Source organism: Meleagris gallopavo, chromosome 5 (assembly GCF_000146605.3).
Source record: "Meleagris gallopavo isolate NT-WF06-2002-E0010 breed Aviagen turkey brand Nicholas breeding stock chromosome 5, Turkey_5.1, whole genome shotgun sequence".
In the NCBI taxonomy this organism is placed as follows: domain Eukaryota; kingdom Metazoa; phylum Chordata; class Aves; order Galliformes; family Phasianidae; genus Meleagris; species Meleagris gallopavo.
In genome coordinates, this window is record NC_015015.2 from 44,798,923 (window position 1) to 44,820,537 (window position 21,615).

The window sequence follows — 21,615 nt, forward strand, 5'->3', positions numbered from 1 at the left end:
AAATAAGCTCCATAAGAAAACAAACAAACAAACAAAAAACATGAAACAAGATCACATTTGAATTCTGGTTTCTTTTTAAGCAATGATTACTAGGCAGCTTGGTACAAATTAACTGATCATTTACTGTTTCCACTATTTGTGGAACAGCATGTTCCACAACAATAATAATAAACACTAAACATAATAAACTATAAACAACATATGTACTATTCTGAGGCAGTGATATAAGGTTGCATGTGTTGAGCTATGAAAATATAAATCAACAACAGTTTCGACTACACTTTCATATTTCTTAATTAATAGTGACCACAGTAACACAGTTTTGATGTCACAACTGATTTTCTGTAAAACCTTCATTAAAAAAACTGGGGACATCTATCATCAGACATACAATAGTTAAGACTTCTGTTTTGACGTGGTTTAAGGAAAAAAAGCAAAACCAAAATGAATCATAGAAATGTGACAAAGGCCTGAAAAGCTCAAACAAATTTCATGTAGTGCTCCAAGTAGGGAGAACATCCACTGATTTCAAAGAGGGCTTTACTTGATTAAAAACTCAGGATTTTAAAACAGAGGGAAAAAAAAGTCCTACATAGCGGAACACCTGTTGTAATGGTCTCCTCTTTCTTAGGAGGCTTAGGGATGGCACCTCTATCAAAAAAAAGAATCATTTTCGGGTGATCATCCTAATGAGGCAATAATAAGGGACTGTGTACTGTATTGGAAATTCATGCCCACTGTTGGAGAGCCAGGAAAACATAGCCAGAATTTTGTCCTAGGGAAGGACTTCTAGAAACTAAGATACACCAAAAAAGGGGGGAGATAAGTCAGTGCTGCTGTGCACAGAAAGTTGCAGTGTATAGAGAATGGAAAAGACTTTAGAAGTATGTTCATAATATGAAGTTTCTCAGGGATTTTTCCTTATTGTGTATTGAGATTTCCCTCCTAGTCATATGAGGCTCTACTTCTTTGCACATCCTTTCATGATATTTCTACCAGATAAATTATCTAACAATATTTTCCTCACTTGGTTTTCAGAATATGATGAAAAGAGTAAGAGAGAGAGGGTTTGAAACAATTAGAATATTTCTTGTTGGAAGCTGGAAGGGTCCTACAAAGATCATAAAGTCTAATTACCTGACCTCTTCAGGGCTAATCAAAAATTAATATATATTAATACAGGCATTGTACAAATGCCTCTTGAACTCTGGCAGGCACAGAACATCAACCACCTGGCTTGGAAGCTTGTGCTTCCTAGGGTGTTTGACCATTCCTATGAGAAATAATTTTTTCCTCATATCTAGTCTGAACCTTCACTGGTGAAGTTTTGTACCATCCACTCACTTTCTATCACGATCTAACAGGAAGCAGAGCCCGGTACCTCCATTTCCTATGCTTAGGGCACTGCAGGGAGTGGTGAGGTCACCTCTCAGCTTCCTTTTCTCCAGACTGGATAGTTCAAGTGTTTTCATCCTGTTCATGAAAGACATGTCTTCCAGTCCTTTTATTATCCTTGTTACCCTTTGCTGGACACTTTCAAGAGCCGTAAGTTCCTTTTTATAGTGTGTAGTCCAGAGCTGCACCAGGGGTGAGGCTGCACCAATGCTAAATATAGTGGGACTATCGCCTTTTTTTGGCCAGCTGACTGAGCTGTGCTTAAAGCACCTCAAAATATAGTTTGTTCCCTTGGCTGCTCGTGCTGAACTGCTCTTACCATCACTCCCTCACTGCCTGGCTGGTCTCCTTCTGCTCATTTCCCGGTCTGTATCAGTGTTCTGTAACTGTGTTCAGCACTACTCCATCCCATGTGCAGTACTTGGCATTTCCCTTTTTTGACCTTCATGTCATTAATGATTGCCCAATATTCCAAATTCTCTAGATCCCTCAGCAAGGCCTCTCATCCTTCCAGAAACTCAACAGCACCTCCCAGTTTAAGTATCATCAGCAAAACTGCTGAGGTTGCACGCCACTCCTGCATCCAGATCATCAATAAAAATGTTGAGTAGAACTCTAGGATTGAATTCTGGGAAACATTACTAATGACAGCCAGCCAGATGTAGTCCTATTCACTTCAACACTTTGAGTTCGACTGTTGAGCCAGATCATCACATAACATAGCATGAATCTTTTTACCTCAGAGTTGGACAGTTTCTCCAGAATATGAGGGACAGTATAAAAGGCCTTACTGAAATCCAGGAAGATTACATCTACTGTCTTCCCTTCCCTCTAAGAGAGTGTATTCATTGTGGAAGGATATCAAACTACTGAGGCAGGACTTCCCCTATGTGAACTCCTGGTGACTACTAGGTTTGATAATAGTTCTATTCTTTAAATGCCTTTCAATAACTGCCAGGATAATATCCTTAATTTTCCAGAGACTGAGGTTAGACAAAGATCTGACATTTCCTGAATCTTATCTCATACTCTTTGTAGACATATATAACATTGGCAAGCTTTCAATCAGCAAGATTCTCCTTAGATAACCAAGATCTTTGATAAATTATTGAGAACATCCATCTATAACATTTGCTAGTATTGTTTCCTTCAGTATTGTTTCAGTACTCTGGAATGAATGTTAGGCCCCATGGATCTCACTGAATCCTCCAATCTGAATTTCTGCCCTGCTTTCTTGATTTGCAATGCAATGAGATTGCCTGCCTGCTCTTGTGGTTTTAAAAGGTGTTTCTTAAAAAGGATCAGCTCTCATAACCAACTCAAAGCTTCTAAAGCTGTCTGAGTAGTTGAAAGTTTGCTCTTCTAAAATCCAGGTTGGCACCTCTGCTGACCTTTTCATCCTTACACCAAAAATTTTGAACTCAACTATTTTGTAATAACAGCCTCCTATCATCATATCTCCCACAAGACAATTTCTATTCTCAAACAACAGGTCTAGGAGGACATCTTTTCTAGTTTGCTTAGTATGTACTTTTGGCAGGAAGAAGGAAGTTGTCTTCAATATGTTTTAGGAATTTTCCAGCCTTACCTGTTGCAGCTGTATGGTATCACTGGTTTATATCTGGGAAGTTGAAATCTCCCATAAGGTTGAGAGCAACCACACCCAAGATTTCCCCTAACTGCCTACAGAATAATTCATCCATGAAATCTTCCTGGGTCAGTGTTGGTAGTAGATATCCACAATGACATCTGCTTTGCTATTGCTTCCCCTAAACCCTCACCCAGAGGCTCTCTACTACATCACCCTTAAAAGCAATGGCTATATAGTCTAATCTCTCCCTTACGTACAGTGAAACACTTCCATGTTACCTTCCCTGCCTGTCCCTCCTGAACAGTTGATAACCTTCCATTCCAGTACTCCAGTCATGGGACTCAATTCACCAAGTTTCACTAATACCATTGCTATCATAGCTCTGGAAAAAGATCAAAGCTTCCAGTTCTTCCTATTTGTTCCTCATACTGTGTGTGCTAATATAAAAACATTTCAGATATGCTCTAACAACAACTGTTATTAAACCACTTATTGATCCTTACAAACTTGCTTCTCTTCTTCTTGTTAGATCAATAGTCAAAAAAAAAAGCTTGGGAAGATCTCTAGGCTGTAGCTAAGCAGACAGTATAAGTTAATTAAGCAAGCTTGTTGTCAGTAGGCTTAAATGTTATATGGGGATGGGGTGAGGAAAGTCCATTTCTTTACTGCAAAATTTTAATATCTGTGAATCAAAAAAAAAAAACAACAACAAAAGTTTGAAGACCTATGCCTTTGGACACATTAGGATGCCAATGACACTATTATTGAAGTTAGTAAAAAATAACATCAGTGTGAAACTAAAACTGTTTTTACACATCTAGCTTCAGGTATGAATCTATGCACACTAACAGCAGAACTGCTGAGTAAATGCATGAATTTTCTTTTAGATTAGAAGCTAAGATTTGCTTTAACAGCATTCTTTGAATTTAATTCTGAAATTGTTAAACCAAATAATAACAACAAAAACCAACCAACTGAATTGGAGATAAAATTAATTCCTAGTTATCAAAGCATAAAAGAATGTGCATATAAATAACAAAATTTTATGGGAGTACATATTTTAGTGCACAGAGGCACCTTCCTGAAAGTATGTTTTGATTACTCTTTACCAGGAAAGAAATGTATATATTCAAACATAAAAGGAAAACTTGTCTTAAATTTTTCTAGGACTTAGCAGCAGCATCAAGCTGGTAGCTTTGTTCATAATTGAGTGAATACCAAAAGGAGCACACGGTACGATTCCTTATGAGAAACTATATTGTAAGAAAAAAAAAGTCCAAGACTGATCTGAAGAAATAATGTATGATATCAGAGAATTAGATATGCATATCTTACCGTTAAAATAAATATAACTAATGAGAAGAAGTTCAGTAAGTGGATCAAGGTTATTTATGAGGTCCTTGATTTTCCCATTGGTTCTTTCTGCTACATAATCATTGATCTTCATCTGGGCTTGATCAGACCTCTTGAAGTTCATAGGATAAATTTCACCTTCATAGAATTCTCTGAGGTTATTCAAAAATCTTTGTTGTGGTTTCAGTCGATCAAGTACAAACAGGACATTTCCCATATTTAGCTGTAAACCCTCATTCTTTCTGTTTACCATTTGTATGAGTTGACGATAACCTTCATGGATTTCATTTTCAGAAATCTCACGTGGATTAAAGTGAAGGACCCTAAGAATCTGTGCCAAAGTATCAGACCTGGCACCAAGAGTCAGCATTGCAAAGGCAGTAGAGATGCTCAAAGGAGAGAAGAAAATATTCCCACTGTTTTCATGAGAAGAAATCTCTTTGTAGAAGCAACAAGCAAACTGACAAACACGGCTCCCTACAGCCTGCTGTGGCATGTTTCGGTTCTCTTTTCCTCTTTGATTTTGGTTTCTTACAACTTGGTGATAAGGCTCATAGGGATAAATGTTGGAATGAATCCCAACAACTAAAAGGCAGAGGAACAACAACAGCTTCATGTTTCTATAAATCTGTAAAAGAAGAAAATAAAAATGAAATCTGTCTTACAAATTTTTTTACCTCATGCTTTTCAATAAATCTGTCCTTTCACTGTACAGATCTGGCTTGGTACCAGTTATTCCAAGCCATTTTCATTCAAATGATATCAGCTTTCTATTTCAAGGAAGTAGGTTTTGGAAAATTACTCAATCCACTGAAGAAGTTATGAAAGAATGAAAATTAAATTCAAAGCAAAGCAGTATGAAAGGCACCCTCATTAAGGTTAGGCTACTTCTCCTTTGGAACTGTTTTATTTCTGGTATTCTATTTTTAATATGACTTTAAGTGTTAAAAGCACAGGTCTCTAGAACAGAGGATAAGGGAGCCGTCAATGCCGGTCAATTACAGTTAGTATGACAAAAAATTCAAAGTAAAGGAAACACGCAGTATTCCTCCATTGTGACAATTAATGTTACACGTAATTTTAAATGGGCTGTGGGTATATAAGCAGACACCAGAGAGAAAGTAAATGAATTAGTTAATGAGGAAGTGATGAGCATTTTCTGTGATTCCTTAAAACTTGACCAATTAAGCACTATTTAAGAAAAAAATTGCCACATAGCTTTGAGCAATTACAGATTTATCAAGACCATGGAAATACAGTGTTGTTCATTAAAAAAGGAAGTGTGCCTACTGCATGCAAAGGTTTAGATAAGTGACCAAACCAAATCACCTAAAAATCGGAAACAAACAAAGAAAAATTAGAGAAACAGGAGAACAGTTTGAAAACAATCTTGACTTTACAATCAAAAATACAATGAAAGGTGACTTTATCACAGAAGGCTGCAATGGCAAAAAGTGAAGATGAATGAGTGAACTCTAGAGGAATGAAACTAAAAAATAGTATAGGAAAGCCCATAGAATAGGAAAGCCTTTTTCAAAGTAGTGCATAAACCATCCATTCACTTCTGCATACTATTAAGTTCAGAAACAAATCTTAATGGTACTGCACATGGTTCAACAACTTTTTTTGATAGAAGAAAGTAAAGACATGGAACAAAACTGGAAATCAAAATCATCCTCCTGTGGCATATTACTACTTTACCTTTATTAAGGTTAAGGTATTAAGGTATTACCGTCATTAATAAAATAAAATACTCCCCAGAGAAAAATACAAAGAATTCCAAAGGTGAAACATAAGTTAAGTGTCTGATTTGGAAAGAGAAATAGTATTTAGGCTTTCATATCTTATAAAATCATGATGTCTTGTTGAATTTTTATCCAACCATGATCTTTCATTTGTGTTCTCCACATTCTTATAACCTTGTTTCTCCAAATTTCGGTGAACTCAGAATACTGATCTCCACTACAATGTATGTTATATATATATTCTTTAATCACATTCTTTGAATATTGTGGTTACAGCAATGTTACTATTGCTAGGAAAGGACAAGAACCCTGTGCCAAAACACTTTCGGTCATCATTCACTTTTATGCCTAGAACACATTTAAAACATTACTTTTTGATTTGTTAGTGACTTGCTCTACTGTCATTCATACTCTTTTAACTCTATCTGCAGTACTTTTTTCTGAATTCTCTGGAAACTTTAGAGAGCAAATCATAAATCTCTACTTTTATGTTATTTCATGCACATCATTTGTTATTTATGACCCTTTTGCTTCATTGAACTCTAAATCTTTTCAATGTGCAGTCTTCCTAAAGAGGGAAATGCTATACAAATGAGCTCTCATAGAGGACTAATCTTACATATTTAAAAATAAAGTAATAAAAGAGTACAAAAAGTTTAAATTGCAGTCTGATTGAGAACAATATAATTTCTCAATTGATTAATCAGAAATTGTTGTAACATTTGACAGTTCTTCCACAGAAAAAAGATGCACGACTTACAGTACAGTCAAAAGGGTCTCCTGTTGTGTTCACCAGGTCTTCACAGGTCCTTGCTCAGTTGTTTATGCTGCTGAAGACAGTGCAGGGTATCCTCTAGCAAAGGTTAAGATCATCTAAGGGCTGTGACTCACACATTATAATTTTAGAGATTAGGCAGAGCAAACAATGTTGAAACTAGTTTTACTGGACACCTAACTTTGCTGAATATATGTCTCACATGTGACATTTTATTATTCATGAATATCTGTTTGCCCTGGTTAGATTCAAAACTTTTTTCATCAAACTGAACTTACTGATTTTTCTTATCACAACACATTTCAACTGCCAAAAATCTATTTTTTTCTACAATCAAGAGAATCAACAGAAATAATTACAGTTAAAGGTCTTGAGCATCATCTCCAATGACTACAGCATTGCTGCCACAAGGACTAGACTTAATGCCCTGGGATAATCCATCTTTTTGTGAATTAGCCTGATTGTTTGTATCCTGCATATCCGTGTCGGGGCATGATTCTCCCCAGACAAACTCATTGATGGTTCTAAAAGATGCAGAGTTTAGAACACTGTTTTGCTACTTCTGCAAATGCAGACATAGGTGTATCCAACTATCCACTCCCACATGGAGAAAGCACTGGCAGCATGATCTGCTATGGCAACTCCAGGGCCACTCACACAGCTGTGTACCCAAACGCAAAAGAATGTGGCCGGGATGCTATTGTACATAGGTGATCCCAGGTACAAGTATGGCCCGGGGACAGGGGGCGGAAGCCTAAGAACGTGGGTGTTAAATAGAACAAGTCCTTAGACCAGCTTACTATCTTGGTATCTGGTTTGCGGGTAGCAGGCCCCTCTGATCATGTGCCAAATTCATCTGTGTTAGATCAGACAGCCCAGTACCCTGAGCTCAGAACTCAGCCCTATTCATTGCAGTGAAACACTATCATTGCTGCGGCAAGTTGGTAGGAGCAAAGTGTCAGCAGTGTTGAACAAGGAACATCTGTAGATCATGTAGTGTAACCTCTTGCTCAAAGCAGGATCAGCTATAGCAGTTTGCTCGGGACTGTCTTAACTGTGGTAAAGACAGCACAATCTCTCTGAACAACCTATTTCAGAGTTTGACCACGCTGTCAATAAAACAGATTTTCACACAAATTTAAGTGGAATTTATTTTATCTTAATTTGTGCTCAATGCCCCTTGTCCTGTCACTGAGAAGAGGGTAGCTCTTTCTTTGCTCCTCCCATCACAAATCAAGTATTTATTGGGTGACCTTTTCTTCTCTGAGCTTAACAATTCCAGCACTCTCAGTTTCGCCATGTATGTCAGATCACCTTTCTTATCCACTACTAGAACAATGCCAGTATACTCCCGTTCTTGTACTGGAGCCCAGCACTAGACACAGCACTCCAGATGTGCGTGCGATGAATGAGTAGAAGGAAAGCATTATCCACTTTGACCCGCTGGTGATAATCTCCCTCGTGAAGCCCAAGATACTCTTGACCTTTGTGAAAAGTGCTCATTGTGGCTCATGCTCGGCTTGATGCCTGCCAGAAACCCCAAACCATCAAATACAGTATCTTATGTCTCCATTTCAAGAACTGAGATAACATTTGTTCTCTATTTCCCTTTAAAATGCAAGCATTTTAGTAGAGGGAACAACTTTACACAAAATAGGTGGAGTTCCGATCTCGGTGCTCCATCTCCAAGCACCATTGAAATACTAACCACAACAATAGCTCTGTAATATTTTCTGGCAGGCAAAAATGCAAACAGTGAAAGTTGTTGATGACTACAACCTATCAAGCTACTCAGCAGATTGCAAAAAAAATAAAAATAAAAATAAAAAATAAAAAAAGAAAAAGAAAAAGCTTATTGCTTATGAAGTAAATCTTGAGAAATAAAATGCTTTGTGGCTGTATACTAGACTCTCAAATAATGTGTTCTTTAGGCATAACATTCACTTGAAAGAGTATTTGGGATATCGTTTTTACTGTTTCTTGTGTAAGAGTCAGGAATCTCACTTAGAACTAACTTTTAATAATGGGCTACAACTTTCATAGTGTATGAAAGGTGATTTCTGATGAAGAAAGGAAGGAAGCCTAATTAAATACAGACGCCATGCTAATGACAAGGTGATGGATAAATGACTAAGCTAGATTCGCACACACCTAGACCACACCTCAGGACACTTGTAAGGGGAAAGCCTGGCAGTTAACAGGGAAAAGTCTGCCCTACAATTGGAAAGAAGACAGAGAAAATTGATGCAGGATCAATGTACATGAAAAATGTGAATCTCTTGCTAATGGCATAAAAGAAAATCCAAACATTTTTCATGTTTTTCTAGAGTGAAGCCATCAGAGTCCTTTGTGTGAAAAGAGGGGTAGCAGTTTCTGACTCAACTGTACAATGTACATGATGAAAAACTTCAACTATAAACAATTAGTTATATCATAATTATAAGCAGAATACTGATTTGTAAAGAATTCGGCCATTTTGTGTAATTTTGAAAACTGGGATATTCCAGAGTAACACTGAATATTTTGACGATACAATGTTAATAGCGAGAAGAAATTCCCTCAACTATACCAGGAGCTTTACAAAAAGTTCTCACATAACTGGCACCAAATTGCTCATACGTGATTAAGTTCCAGATGGCAGTACTTAGTATATCTGTTTTGAAAAAAGATAGTAAAATCAAGGAGTTTATTTATGTGGAGTTCCTCTCTACAATACCCAGTATCCACTGGTAGGAAAAGTAGGGAATTCTACTCCATAAACAAGGCCACAAAGCTTCATCTTAACTTTGCTAAACCACAGATACCAGGTGTGTACATACTTTCAAGAGTATGGAAGAATGTCTTAATTTGTTGTCCATTGAAACTAAAGCATTTTTTCATAATGATAATTAAAAAGGGAGGCAACAGGGACTGGAAAACAAATTTATATTGTGTTGTAGTTTTCTGGAGCTGTCAGTACTTTCTTCTCAAAATTTAACAAGGAAAAGTGCACAGCCTATAAAATGAGGACGGTTATACCTAATTTAGAATATCTGGTTCCTTGTAATAACAAAATATTGCCTTTTAAATGTGTTTCAGAGCTTGCAGGATTTCTAAAAAATGATTGCTCAGTAGGTATAGCACTGCTACAGAAGATTTACAGAAACAGAAATCACTTCAAGACACCTCTGTTTAGTCATGAGGTTTTTAGCAATCCTTTTAAACCCAGTATTCCCTCCCAATAAATCTACTACACAGCAAACAAGAGGAAGAAAGAAAAGAAAACAAAATCAACCACCAAAGACCAAAACCTTCTCTTCTCGTTACCTTGTTCTCTTCTTGTCAACTTGTTACTGTTACTTTAATTATCACTGGAAATGCATGGATGTAGGTAAAGGTATGTAACTATTTTACAACACAGGTTTTTGTTTGCTTATGTCAATATCCTGAAATTCTGTCAGTTTTTCTTCAGGAAATGAGAGAAGTGACTATGGTTTGGTAGCTGTTCTCTCTCCAGTCCAGCTTTCCATCTCTTTCTCTGGAAAGGAGGCAGGGAAGTATCCTACCCATCCTCTCTTGACGTGCCTTGTGCTGCTGAGGATTCAGATGTTCTAACTCAACAGAGCCATACCATATTCCTGAGTCCTCTCTGCCCTTTTGGCTATTCTTGCTTTCCTAGCCACAGGTAAGAGCTCCAGGAAAGTAAACAGAAAGAGTAAGGAATATCCTCAGTACAATACCTCTCCAGAGGACAAATCTCACTTCTTTCCACATAATCCTCGCCTCAAATTCGGTGTCCTGACAACTCCCTCTTCTTGTGCCCCTTCAAATCACTCATCCAGCCCTCCAAGCATCAACACTGGTGATTCCAATCACCACCTCTTCCAATAACTCACTGCCAAATATTCTTCATCTTCTCTAAATTCTCTTGTCATCACGTCCAGCATCAACTTTTTTAGTATCATAAAAGCTAAAATGAGAACATGAAGAGGTGAGGCTGTAGAGAAGTAGGGGTTCATCTTGGGAGACCTCATTGTGGCCTTCCAGTACCTTAGGGGAACTTGTAAACAGGAGGAAAACTGACTTTTTACACAGCCTGATAGTGAAAGGACAAGATGGAATGGTTTTCTACTAAAAGAGAGGAGATTCAGGTCAGATATTAGGAGCAAATTTTTACTCAGAGCACAGTGAAGCACTGGCACAAGCTGCTTAGAGAAGTTGTGGGAGTTTTCACAGCCAGGTTGGATGGGGCCCTGAGCAGGCTGATTTGAGTCAACACTGTGTCCTTCTGTCCACAAAGACCAATGGTATCCTGGGATGCATTAGAAAGATTATAGCCAGCAGGTTGAGGGAGAATGTCCTTCCCTTCTATTCTGCCCTGGTAAGGCCACATTTAGAATACTGTGTCCAGTTCTGAGCTTCCCAGTTTGAGAAAGACAAGGATATTATAGCGGAAGTCCAGTAAAGGGCCACAAAGATGATCAGGGGCCTGGAGCATTTAGGAATGGCTGAAAGAGATGGGACTGTTCACCCTGGAGAAAACTGAACTTCTTTGAGGGTTACAGAGCTCTGAAACAAACTGCCTAGAGTGACTGTGGTGTCTCCTTCTCTGGAGATATTCAAAACCTGCCTGGATGCTTTCTGTGCAGCCTGCTGTAGCAGAAGGATTGGACTACATGATCTCCTGAGGTCTCCTCCAACATTTGTGATTCTGTGACCTAGTGGATGGCAACCTTGCCCACAGCAGGGAAGTTGGAACTAGATCATCTTTAAGGTCCCTTTCAACCAAAGACAGTCTACATTTATATGATGATTCTATATACAGAGAAGTAGTTAGCAAAAGTTTGTCTCAAGAAAGCTGAGGAATCATCACTTTGAAGATCTCTAGTGTTTGCTTACTGCCTATGCTTTCTCCTCAAAAACAGAGAACTGTTTCTTCCACTAAATTAGTTCCCATCTACCTCAGCAGCTCTTTCAGCTGTATTTGACTTTATGGCTACCAAAGAAAACCCCTTTTCATCTTATTAATTTATCTCATACTTCATGGTTTTTTTTTGTGATTCTAATGCTTTGCACTTACAAATTTTTATGCTCCATCTTTTGTGAAATTTTATGATGTTTAGATTTTTGTCAGAGAAAATCTGCATAGTACTTTTTCCTCTTAATTTCAGCTCTCTCATGGTCCCAAAACACTAATACTTTGATAGCAGACATAGAAGTTAGTGATTTTCAACAGTCAGTACTTACTATCAGCTGTTGAAATTTTAATTAAATGGGGAAACAAAACCATCATGGGGAAGAAAATCCCTCTATATTCAAAAAGAGATTCACAGCTCAGCACAAAGAAGAAATTTTCAAGTTAATAAATCATACATAGACAACCTCCCATCCTCCCCAGTATCCTCTTCCATTTTTCCCCCACTTCCTCCTTCCAGTTTTGGCCTCTCTTGTGCAAGGCACTATGCCTCAAAAATCATAAAACTAAAGAATTTAATGTCCTACAGATTGTCAGATTAATGGAAATTCCAAGTCATAGTACCATTACATAACACTAATAACATGCATCTGAAGGAAAAAGAGTATGTAATCTGGCTCCAAACTCAAATATATTTTTAATCAATATATCTCAAAGTGCTTCATATTATCACAGCTACATCAACAGCTGTTTTGTAGAGAATATATAGACAGCCGCGTTCTATGTCAGTACAAAGAACAGAAACCAGAGAAGAGAATGACAGTTGTAAGAAGAGACATGATCAAGTTCAGATACACTTGGTTAAAACAAATGTAAAAAATATGTTACTTCTTAAGAGAGCGGGGAGGAGAACTTCAAAGATTATCCTAAAAAGAGAAAGTAGAGCTGAAAAGAAAACTTCCATTTTGGGGCCCAGTTCTAGAGATTGTTATTCCTTGCAACGGATTGTTTGTTAGTACCAGAACTGAAAGCAAGATAATTGAGGCAGTGATGTGATGCTGAAATCGTGCAGATCTGTAGAACTCAGGCTAATTATGCTGCTGTTGTGTTACCGCTCAGAAGTGACAATTCAGATCTACCCAGCAAAGTGATATACAATACACTCGTGTTAATTTATTAAGAACAAACTTAGGTGACAAGCATGAAATAAAGTTGCCTGAATTGAACAAAAACACTCTCTCTCATCAAAAGAATCCTTTTAGATAGACTTAAAAACTAACAGAAACCTCAGAAAGAAAATTCTATTAGAACTGAGAATTGGCCCTAGATAGCAGTTCCAGCACTTCTCTAAGGAAAATTATAGGACCAGAATTAAGTTGGAAAACAAAAACAGTACTTTACACACTCTCTTTCAGACATGCCTGAGAATCCAAAGTGCTACCAAAAACAAAACTCCAATTTCAAAGACGCATTCTGGAAAGCAGCATACGTCAGAGTGCCAAGGAGCATGACTCCACTGCTCCTGATACCTGAACTAGCTTGTCCAGGGCTCTCTAAGATATTTCCATAAGCAGCTGCTTTGCACAGTAGAAATAGTCTAGGAAGTAAGCAAATCTGGCGAGACTAGCTCATGATGATACATCCTGTGACAATGAGCCCAAGGCAATACAGATGTTACTATGTGAAGAAGGAACTAAACATATAATTGATCACAAAACTATGGAAGAATTTACAAGCTATAGCAGTTGTGTATTATTGTAAGGTCTTTATTCTTTCAGAGTAATTCAGAAAACTTTTTCATAGAAACACTAGTCAACATCACACCAGGAGATGAATTAGTGATAACTGGAAAACAGAGCTCACTATAAATTATATCCAGGTACATAGGTCTACGTACAGATTGAAACTGCAACTAAAGAAAAGCTTTGGGTAGTAAAAATTGAACAGGAAAAATTGAAGCTCTGCAGCAACAATCTCATGTGCACAGAGATTGTGTGAATTAGAGGTATGGGTAAATACATGAAGGAAAAATAATGTACTCTTTTCTGGATGTCAAATCTGCAAAAATACATCATACCCTTGGACTCATATAGGCAGTGAAGCAAAAAGGGAACTGGCACAGAACAACTGAGAGAAAACTTCAATGCATCTCCTAGAACAGAGCTCTCACTGGAATAGAGATTAGATCAGTGAGCAGATCCCTCAACAGAACACACTTGGACTTACATAAATGTAATTCTTAATGGGAATATTTCATACTTCAGCAAGCACATCTATGAAGTTGCAGGGGAAGATTTATTTACTCTTGCTGGAAAAATGACATGCGTTTTTTGAAATGATTATTTTTTCGCTTCTGTAAAACAGTCTTTGAGCAAAATATCACAGCCATGCAGGTAGTAGTTCTATTGGTCCATTGCATCAGCCCATTGTTCAGCAGACACGCTATTTCCAGCTACAATATTGCAAATATTTGCAGTTGTATTCAGAAAGCTAAACTCCATTATCGCCATTCTGACAGACTGAAAATTGAGCTCTGATCTGAACTTTGCACTATTTAGTAAGAAGCAAATAAATGGACAAGCTAGAGTATGTGATACGTGAAATTTAACTTAGCAGAAATCAGACAATTAGAATGCTTCTAATGTCCTTAAGCTACAGTCAAGGGAACCATAAGCCCACATAGTTGTAAATAAATGGAATTTTTCTTTCAGGCTGTACCCACCACTTTATGCTCTTGATAAAAAACAGTTATAAAATGATCACAATGAACATATGTTCAGTGAGCTAAGGAAAATATTATCCAAGCATAAACATTCTTGGTGAGTATCAAATGTCTCCAAATACCAAAAGGAAGATGAACAAGATACATAGGAAACCTTTCCTGAAAAGGTTTCTGTTAGTCAGTGTAAACTAAAGAAAATTAACTCTAATACAATAAAAAATCAGAAGCAATATCATGAATACTGGAAGCGAGAGCTACAGGTCCGGAGGGTAAAGCACATCAGAGATTTACCAAACTTGGTCAACTCATCTGATAAACTACTTCTGGGTTCCTGAAACTATTTTCAACATCATTGCATAGCTAATATATTTGAGGTGGAGAGAAAGATTGAGTACTGAAAATTGTTCCCATGATGACTGAGCTCAGTAGAACCAGAAAAAGTGGGGTGTAGCATGGAATGAGCAGTGTGAGCTAGAACTGAGGCAATAAAAGAAAAGGGAATTGCCTTCACCTTAATTACCACATATTAGATGATATATGCTTCAAATGATTCAGCTCAATTATTACACAAATGCTTTTTTTTTTCCCCAGCAATCTGTGGAAATCTTCAAAAGCTAAATATACCCTTAAACCTATTTGGAAAAAGAGAGACTGTAACTGTGTCAGCACTGGACACGAGAAATTTGGCTGGCTGAAGAGATTCTGTGGAGACACAACAGCACATCAGTGTTGTAGTGTAGATGCTATGCTTCTCACTTTGCTAATATGAGCGTTCAGTATCCTTGCTTTGATCCATTGCTCTGCAAACAGCATGCCCCTTTTCAGATCCTGCAATATACAGACCCCGCCTCACCATGCTGAGTACTTAAGCACCTTTCTTGCCACCTTATCTATCTGCCAAGCATATGCCTGAGCAGTATATCTCTTTGATGGAGTAACGTTTGGACAAATCTTCTTTCCATTTAGAAGTCTAACACTTCAGAATGCTGTTTGGTAGGAAGAGGTTCAGAGCATCACGAGGGGAGAGACACACCTTCCAGAGGAAGAAAGGAGAAAACAGCAAGTAGCTTGATTTTCCTCAGGTCCGACACCTCCAAAAGATACCTCTTCTACCTCTTGAGCCAGGCATTGAAGAAATATATATGTGTGTGAATGCACATATTTAAAAATTGCTTAACAATGGGCTGTGGTGTTAAAGAAAAGAAAAAAACAACGGTTGCTTAAGAGCTGTTAAGTCAAGAGACGCTTTATAACAGCTAATAAAGCAGGAAGATCTTTGGCAACTGCAGGACAGAAAAAAATGCACAGAAACTCATATTTTGGATTGGTCCAGTAATGGCTACCACTTCCTGAAAAGGGCCTCATTCAAGCAAGCTGATGACAGCAGGAGCCTTCCTCCCCAGTTTCAGCAGGCGCTGAGTGGTGCTGTGAGACCCACTGACCATGCTTCCTGACCATCTACAGGGCAAGCTGCTGCTCACAAACTGTTCCATGGCAAAAGGATGCTGAGAATTTGTATTTGCCTCAGCCATCACCTGGAGTAATCTCATGACATTGTCTCTGAAAATCTGTGAGACTTTGGCAGCCTACTTATGCTCCTGAAGGACAAAAGGGAAACCCAAATGAGGTCAGAGAAGAAAACTCCAAATGTTGCCATTTTCTCTAAGCTGCTTAAGAAATCAAGTTCCAGTCTCTTGGAGTTTCCTTCAGGTATCATAAATTCAGTTTACAATTTGCCCATTGCAGTTGTTTCCTGAACTTATGGGAATTAGAACAAGTCACTGCATGACAGACAAGGATGCAAGTTTGTAGGTGCTATGAAGTCCGTTGTAAAGCTCTGTGTATATTCTGAAAACCTCCAGTTAAAATGACCTTCTATGGAGGAGTAGGTTACCTCTCACAGCAGGATAACAGTGAGCACTCAAGCATCGTATTTTGGGCTGTGTCAAGTGAGGCAGCTCTCACATTAAAAACAAACAATACAACACAGAGAAGGAACAGGAGTCAGCTCCTGCTTTTGTGGTCAGATTAGTTTGGGGTTACTAGGTTAGTTTTTACTGGCTCTTGAGAAAATGCGTTGTACAGTCACACATAAAAATGTACAGTAGTGCTATTTCTCTCATCAAGTCACGGTTAATGTATATTTCTGAATAACTCTGAGTGGTGAAAGGCATATTTTATTCTTTACTTCTGCAAGTTTTAAAGTACTTATCTGGTGGGTTTGGAAGCTCCCTTCCTTTAACAGCTCTTCTAAAGTTACAGTTCCCATTTTTGCTCTTTTCTGAAAGAGAACCTTTGTTTGCCCAAGCACACGCTCTCTAAATAGAGCAATCACTGTCAGAAGTCTCATCAATGATAAGATTTAATAGGAAGGCATAAGGTCATATCTTTAGAAATGCTAAAATTTTGTCAGAGCCTATGTCCCATTTTCAAATTGGGAATGAAGTTCTAAGGAGATCCATTTTCAAAGGTATTTAGGTAAATTAAACAAAGACATTTGACTATTTTGTCAGTGTATACCTAGATTAATAGTAAATTTGAATACTTTAGAACAGGGTAGCTGTTATTTTTATGATCATGTCCACTTCTGAGCAACTTTATTTTCATTCCAATATTTTCAGAAATCTTTTATTTGAAAATTACTGTTCCAATGCTTTTAAGATTTGAACTCTAAAATACTATTTTATTGAGATTTTATTACATTTATCAAAATTAAAGGAGATCAAAGTAATAAAAAGATAAAGGAAATCTGAAATTACAAATATTCTTCTAGCAAGTAGATACAATATGTAGTATTTAATAACTAAAGAGACATATATATGGATATTTCAACACTAACTATACACATGGATTTATTCAGGTTTATTTTATTATATAATTTCTGTTCTTCCGATTAATGACCCAGGTGATATTTTCTTTAAAATATTATGATATTTTGAAGAAAAAGCCATGATAATTTCTTCTAAAAAATTTCAGTGCTAAACTCTGTAAAATGGGATAGAGATAAAATAAAATATCATCCTTCATTTTAGAGGCAGAATTCCCTCTGAATTGTACAGTAATTCATGAATCATAATATCTTTAGCAGGGTATGTGGTGATAGAACAAGGGGAAATGATTTCAAGCTCAAAGAGGTTGATTTAGGTTGGATATAAGGAAAAAGTCTTTTATAGTGAGAGTGGTGATGTACTGGAACAGGCTGCCCAAAGATGTGGTGGATGCTCTGTTCCTGAAGTCTTTCAAGGCAAGGCTGGATCAGGCCCTGAGCAACCTGATCTAGCTGTGGTGTCCCTGTTCATTGCAGGGAAGTTGGACTTGATGGCTTTCAGAGGTCCCTTCCAATTCTAAGGATTCTATGATTAACTACCTATTTCGTCTTTGAATAAATCCATGATATCTCCAATTTATGTGTAGAAAAAACATCACACCAGATCAACGTAAAATATCATTTGCCTAAAACATTCTTTACAAAATAATCCTGGTGGACATTTCACCCTACAAGGGAGTTTCAGAATTACAAATACACTGCACTTTGCTTTTTACTAAGATTATATACTGAGTACTGGTTGTAAGTAATGCCCTTTAAGCTCCCTTTCTGCTTATACAAGCTTTTGCTATGATAAATGTATAATACGCAAACAAGTCGCTAAGAGATAAGACAGATTGTGAAATTATGGTACGTTAGCAACTGCTTGAATATCCATGTAATTTTATCCCCATTGAGTGTAATGTAGTTTGCACCTCAATGGATGGGAGGTAAAGACCTTATATATACATCATAGAAAGAAGCCATTGGGTGGAGTAGAAAACACACTGTAAATCCACACCCCAACTTGTTTCATGGTAATTTACTCTTATAGGTATCCTTTGGTTATCTGGAGATAGATGTCTCTCCCGTAAAGAAAACAAGGAAACTTACCTGATGAGAGACAAAATTAAATATTTATGGAAAAGGCAAGATATTAAACTGTTGTAAATAACTGAAAAGATAGAAACAGTATCCGAAAATTTAGCTCTAGACAGAGAGTTATTTGAAATGTTATCATTTTCTGTTTTATCAAAATTGAATGCTGATTTTAGATTCTTTTAACATAAATTCATGGTCTTATTTTCAAAAGAAAAGGTCAGATTTTCAAAACTTTTTGAACTTAGTTGTTCATTGCATGAAACAGAACACAGTACTGGTCTCTCAGAAAATGAAATAAAGTCATTCCCTGAAAGACCTAGCAACCCTTTGTGGTAAAATGTAAATTTGATTTGCAATTCTGGAACTCCGTTAGCTATGTAAGATGCATTATTTTTAATGTTTTATTCTGACTGGTATATATATTTTATCATGTAAATGAGCCAAAAAGAAAGAACTGAGGAGGCATTTTTTTATTTACTTTGGGTTTATGGTTGTTTTTTTTCTACACTAAATGAGTATATTTATCCCTATATATGTTTGGGGTTCTGTGTATTAAAAGCACATTCTGAATTGAAGCTGTGTATCAGTACTGTTTAGATACGTAGATCAGGTTTTCAGTTAAAAATTGGTTCTAAAAGTATTTTCCCTTTAGAGATAAAAATCCATTGACCAGTCTTCAAATAGTTTTTACCCTTGAGACAGCAACATCTTCAACTAAGAGGCACAGGAATTATTTTACATCATAATGAAAATTTTTAACTAAAAAAGGACAGTAGAATCACAGAAAGAAAACACTTGAAATAGTTTTGGAATTATGTCTTAATACGTTTTATCTACTCTTCTTCCTCAATGTACTTCTCAGATCAAAGACATATCCTATAGAGGATACCAATTAACAGTTAACAGGAGAAAGAACTCAGGAAAAATATGAGCAAAATGGAGCTGGGAGCAATTAGCAGAAAAGACTTTATTTGAACACCTGAATCTTCCTGCCCACATGGTCTTAGATTGACTAAGTACTTCATGACATTCACTTGCTAACTTGACATTTTTCAATGAGGATTAGTTTTGTATGTTCCTAGAACTCTCTCTTTTTAAGCTGGAATTTTGTGGCTTGAAAAAAAAAAACAAAAAAACCGAGTATCTGGTCATTCAGGAAAACTTATGACACAACACTGAGCACAACAATAATTTTGAACTACATGGAGATCCACAGTACAGAAGACCAAAAAGCAGAATCTCCCATGACCTGAAGCTGCTATCATTTGCTTTGTGTAAATAGAAGGGCATAAAGAAACAAGATCAGAGCCAAGTTTGGGCTCTACAGTGAGACAGGCAATTCCTACATATAGGCAAAAGGTTCAACTATCACTCCTTCCTGATGCAGGAGTGAGAGAGACACACCCACATCAATGACTGGAGAGAGATTTACTCAAGAGAGGCATGCAGAGCCAGTACAGCAGGATAAGTGCAACAGCACAGTATGCATCTCAACAGACAAAACGCCATAGCTATTTGAAGAAGTTCCTATTAAACTCTTGCCTCACATTCAGTACCACCCTGAAGAAAGGAATGTGTTTATGGCACAAGTTAACAGGCCTGCCCACACATTTGTCATGGGTGAAGGCACAGCCCAAGGAGAATGAAAAGAGGTCAAGCCACAGAATAAAGACTGCAATAGAAGCAAATGGTAAAACTTAAGCCATTATCAACTTTGAATGAGATAAAGCAATGTAAGGCAAAAACCAAGCCCAAAGACATCATCTGATGCAGGAAATGCCCATAACTTGCCTGTTGGTGGTATGGTAACAGCATCAGTAGTCTACATGATCCTTAACACGTGGGAACACATGGTTCTCATAAACAATAACTACACCAGTAAGACTCTTGTGGAGATTGATGTGTAGTAGCTACTACTATAGTAGCTACAGGTGTGCTACTCCAAAACTGGAGCAAGCAAGACTGTTAAGGTCAGCTTGAAACAGGCAAACAGTTGGGGAAGCACTGCTCCCTCTTCCTGTACACTCCTATCTCCACCTGCTTTTATAACATGGTCTTTTGTGATCCTGCCACATACTTCCTCATCACTTCCCTTTTGCCATGAGTAACTTCTCACTTTCCTGCCAATTACTTCTTTATGTGAGCTTGCTTTGGTGACTCCCATTATAAAAACATCCCACTTACAGCCAACTTGTCTCGTCATTATCAATCCACCTTTTTTGTTTGTTTGTTTTGAAGATCTTTGAACACAATCTTTATGCGATCTACCTAGGGTTTCTCTCCTGGTGTCATTCCTTCCTTCTGCAACTGAAATTGTTTTTACCAGATATTTAATAATACTTCTGTAGCCAAGAGGTACATCAGTAACCTGTCATTTGTGGAAAGGGGGTGTGTGGGGGAACTGTGTACAATTTATACCTTATACTTGATGCTATAATGTTGTTATGAAACTCTTTAATCATGGAAGGCTTTATTATAAGGAGAATCCACCATTTGTTTACAAAGGCTGTATCACATCCCTCCCAGACAAAGCACAATAATGGGTTGTTAAAACCTTAATGATAACCTATTCAAAGAGCCCTAGGACAATTAGCTGGATGAAGTCTAAAGAAATCAGCTGAATAACCACCCTGTATGAAACACAGAGTGGAAAATCCCCAGGAGCAGAACAAAGGAAATCAGGCCTTCAAGGAAAGAAATCAGACTCAGGCTGGGCACACTGATGTTAGTAATGCACAGGAAACTTTGGCAGGAGTGTTGTGTTCTGCTTAGCTGCAGAAACCTAGCTATGTCAGAACAAATGAAGAACAGAACATCCAAAATCTTGAGAGCAAAAGATAATCTTCTCTTTGGACTTCTCTAATTTCCTGCCTCCCTAAATCACTCACAAAATACTAGAGAGGTGTCTCAAAATAACATCAGCCAGATCTTTGAGTACCCTGGGACCCACAAGGCCCCATACATACTTATATGTATCTAGTTGGAGCAGCAAATCCCTCAAAAATCCAGGGCTGGCTGTGATTCTATCACCACTGCAATCATGATACTCTAGCTCAAGGCTCTGGAGGTCTCAGAGTCCCTCACTGGTGCTAAAAATTGAAGTGAAGAAATCATTAAATATTTGCTTTGTCTACTTCCCTAGTTGCGAGGTGATCATACTCATCAAGTAATTAATGAATGTTATCTCTGATCCTCCTTTCACTGTTAACATATTTTTAAAAGTCCTTTTTATT

General features: G+C 37.4%; 1 protein-coding gene across 1 annotated transcript in view; it reads right to left on the reverse strand.

Moving 5' to 3' along the window:
- Positions 1 to 21,615, reverse strand: part of LOC100544866 (serpin A3-4-like) — an 81,426-nt gene that overhangs the window by 5,659 nt on the left and 54,152 nt on the right. Inside the window, exon 2 of the mRNA XM_031553783.1 lies at positions 4,270 to 4,995. Coding sequence (XP_031409643.1) covers positions 4,270 to 4,995 — 726 coding nt within the window. The remainder of the gene's footprint in view (positions 1 to 4,269; positions 4,996 to 21,615) is intronic.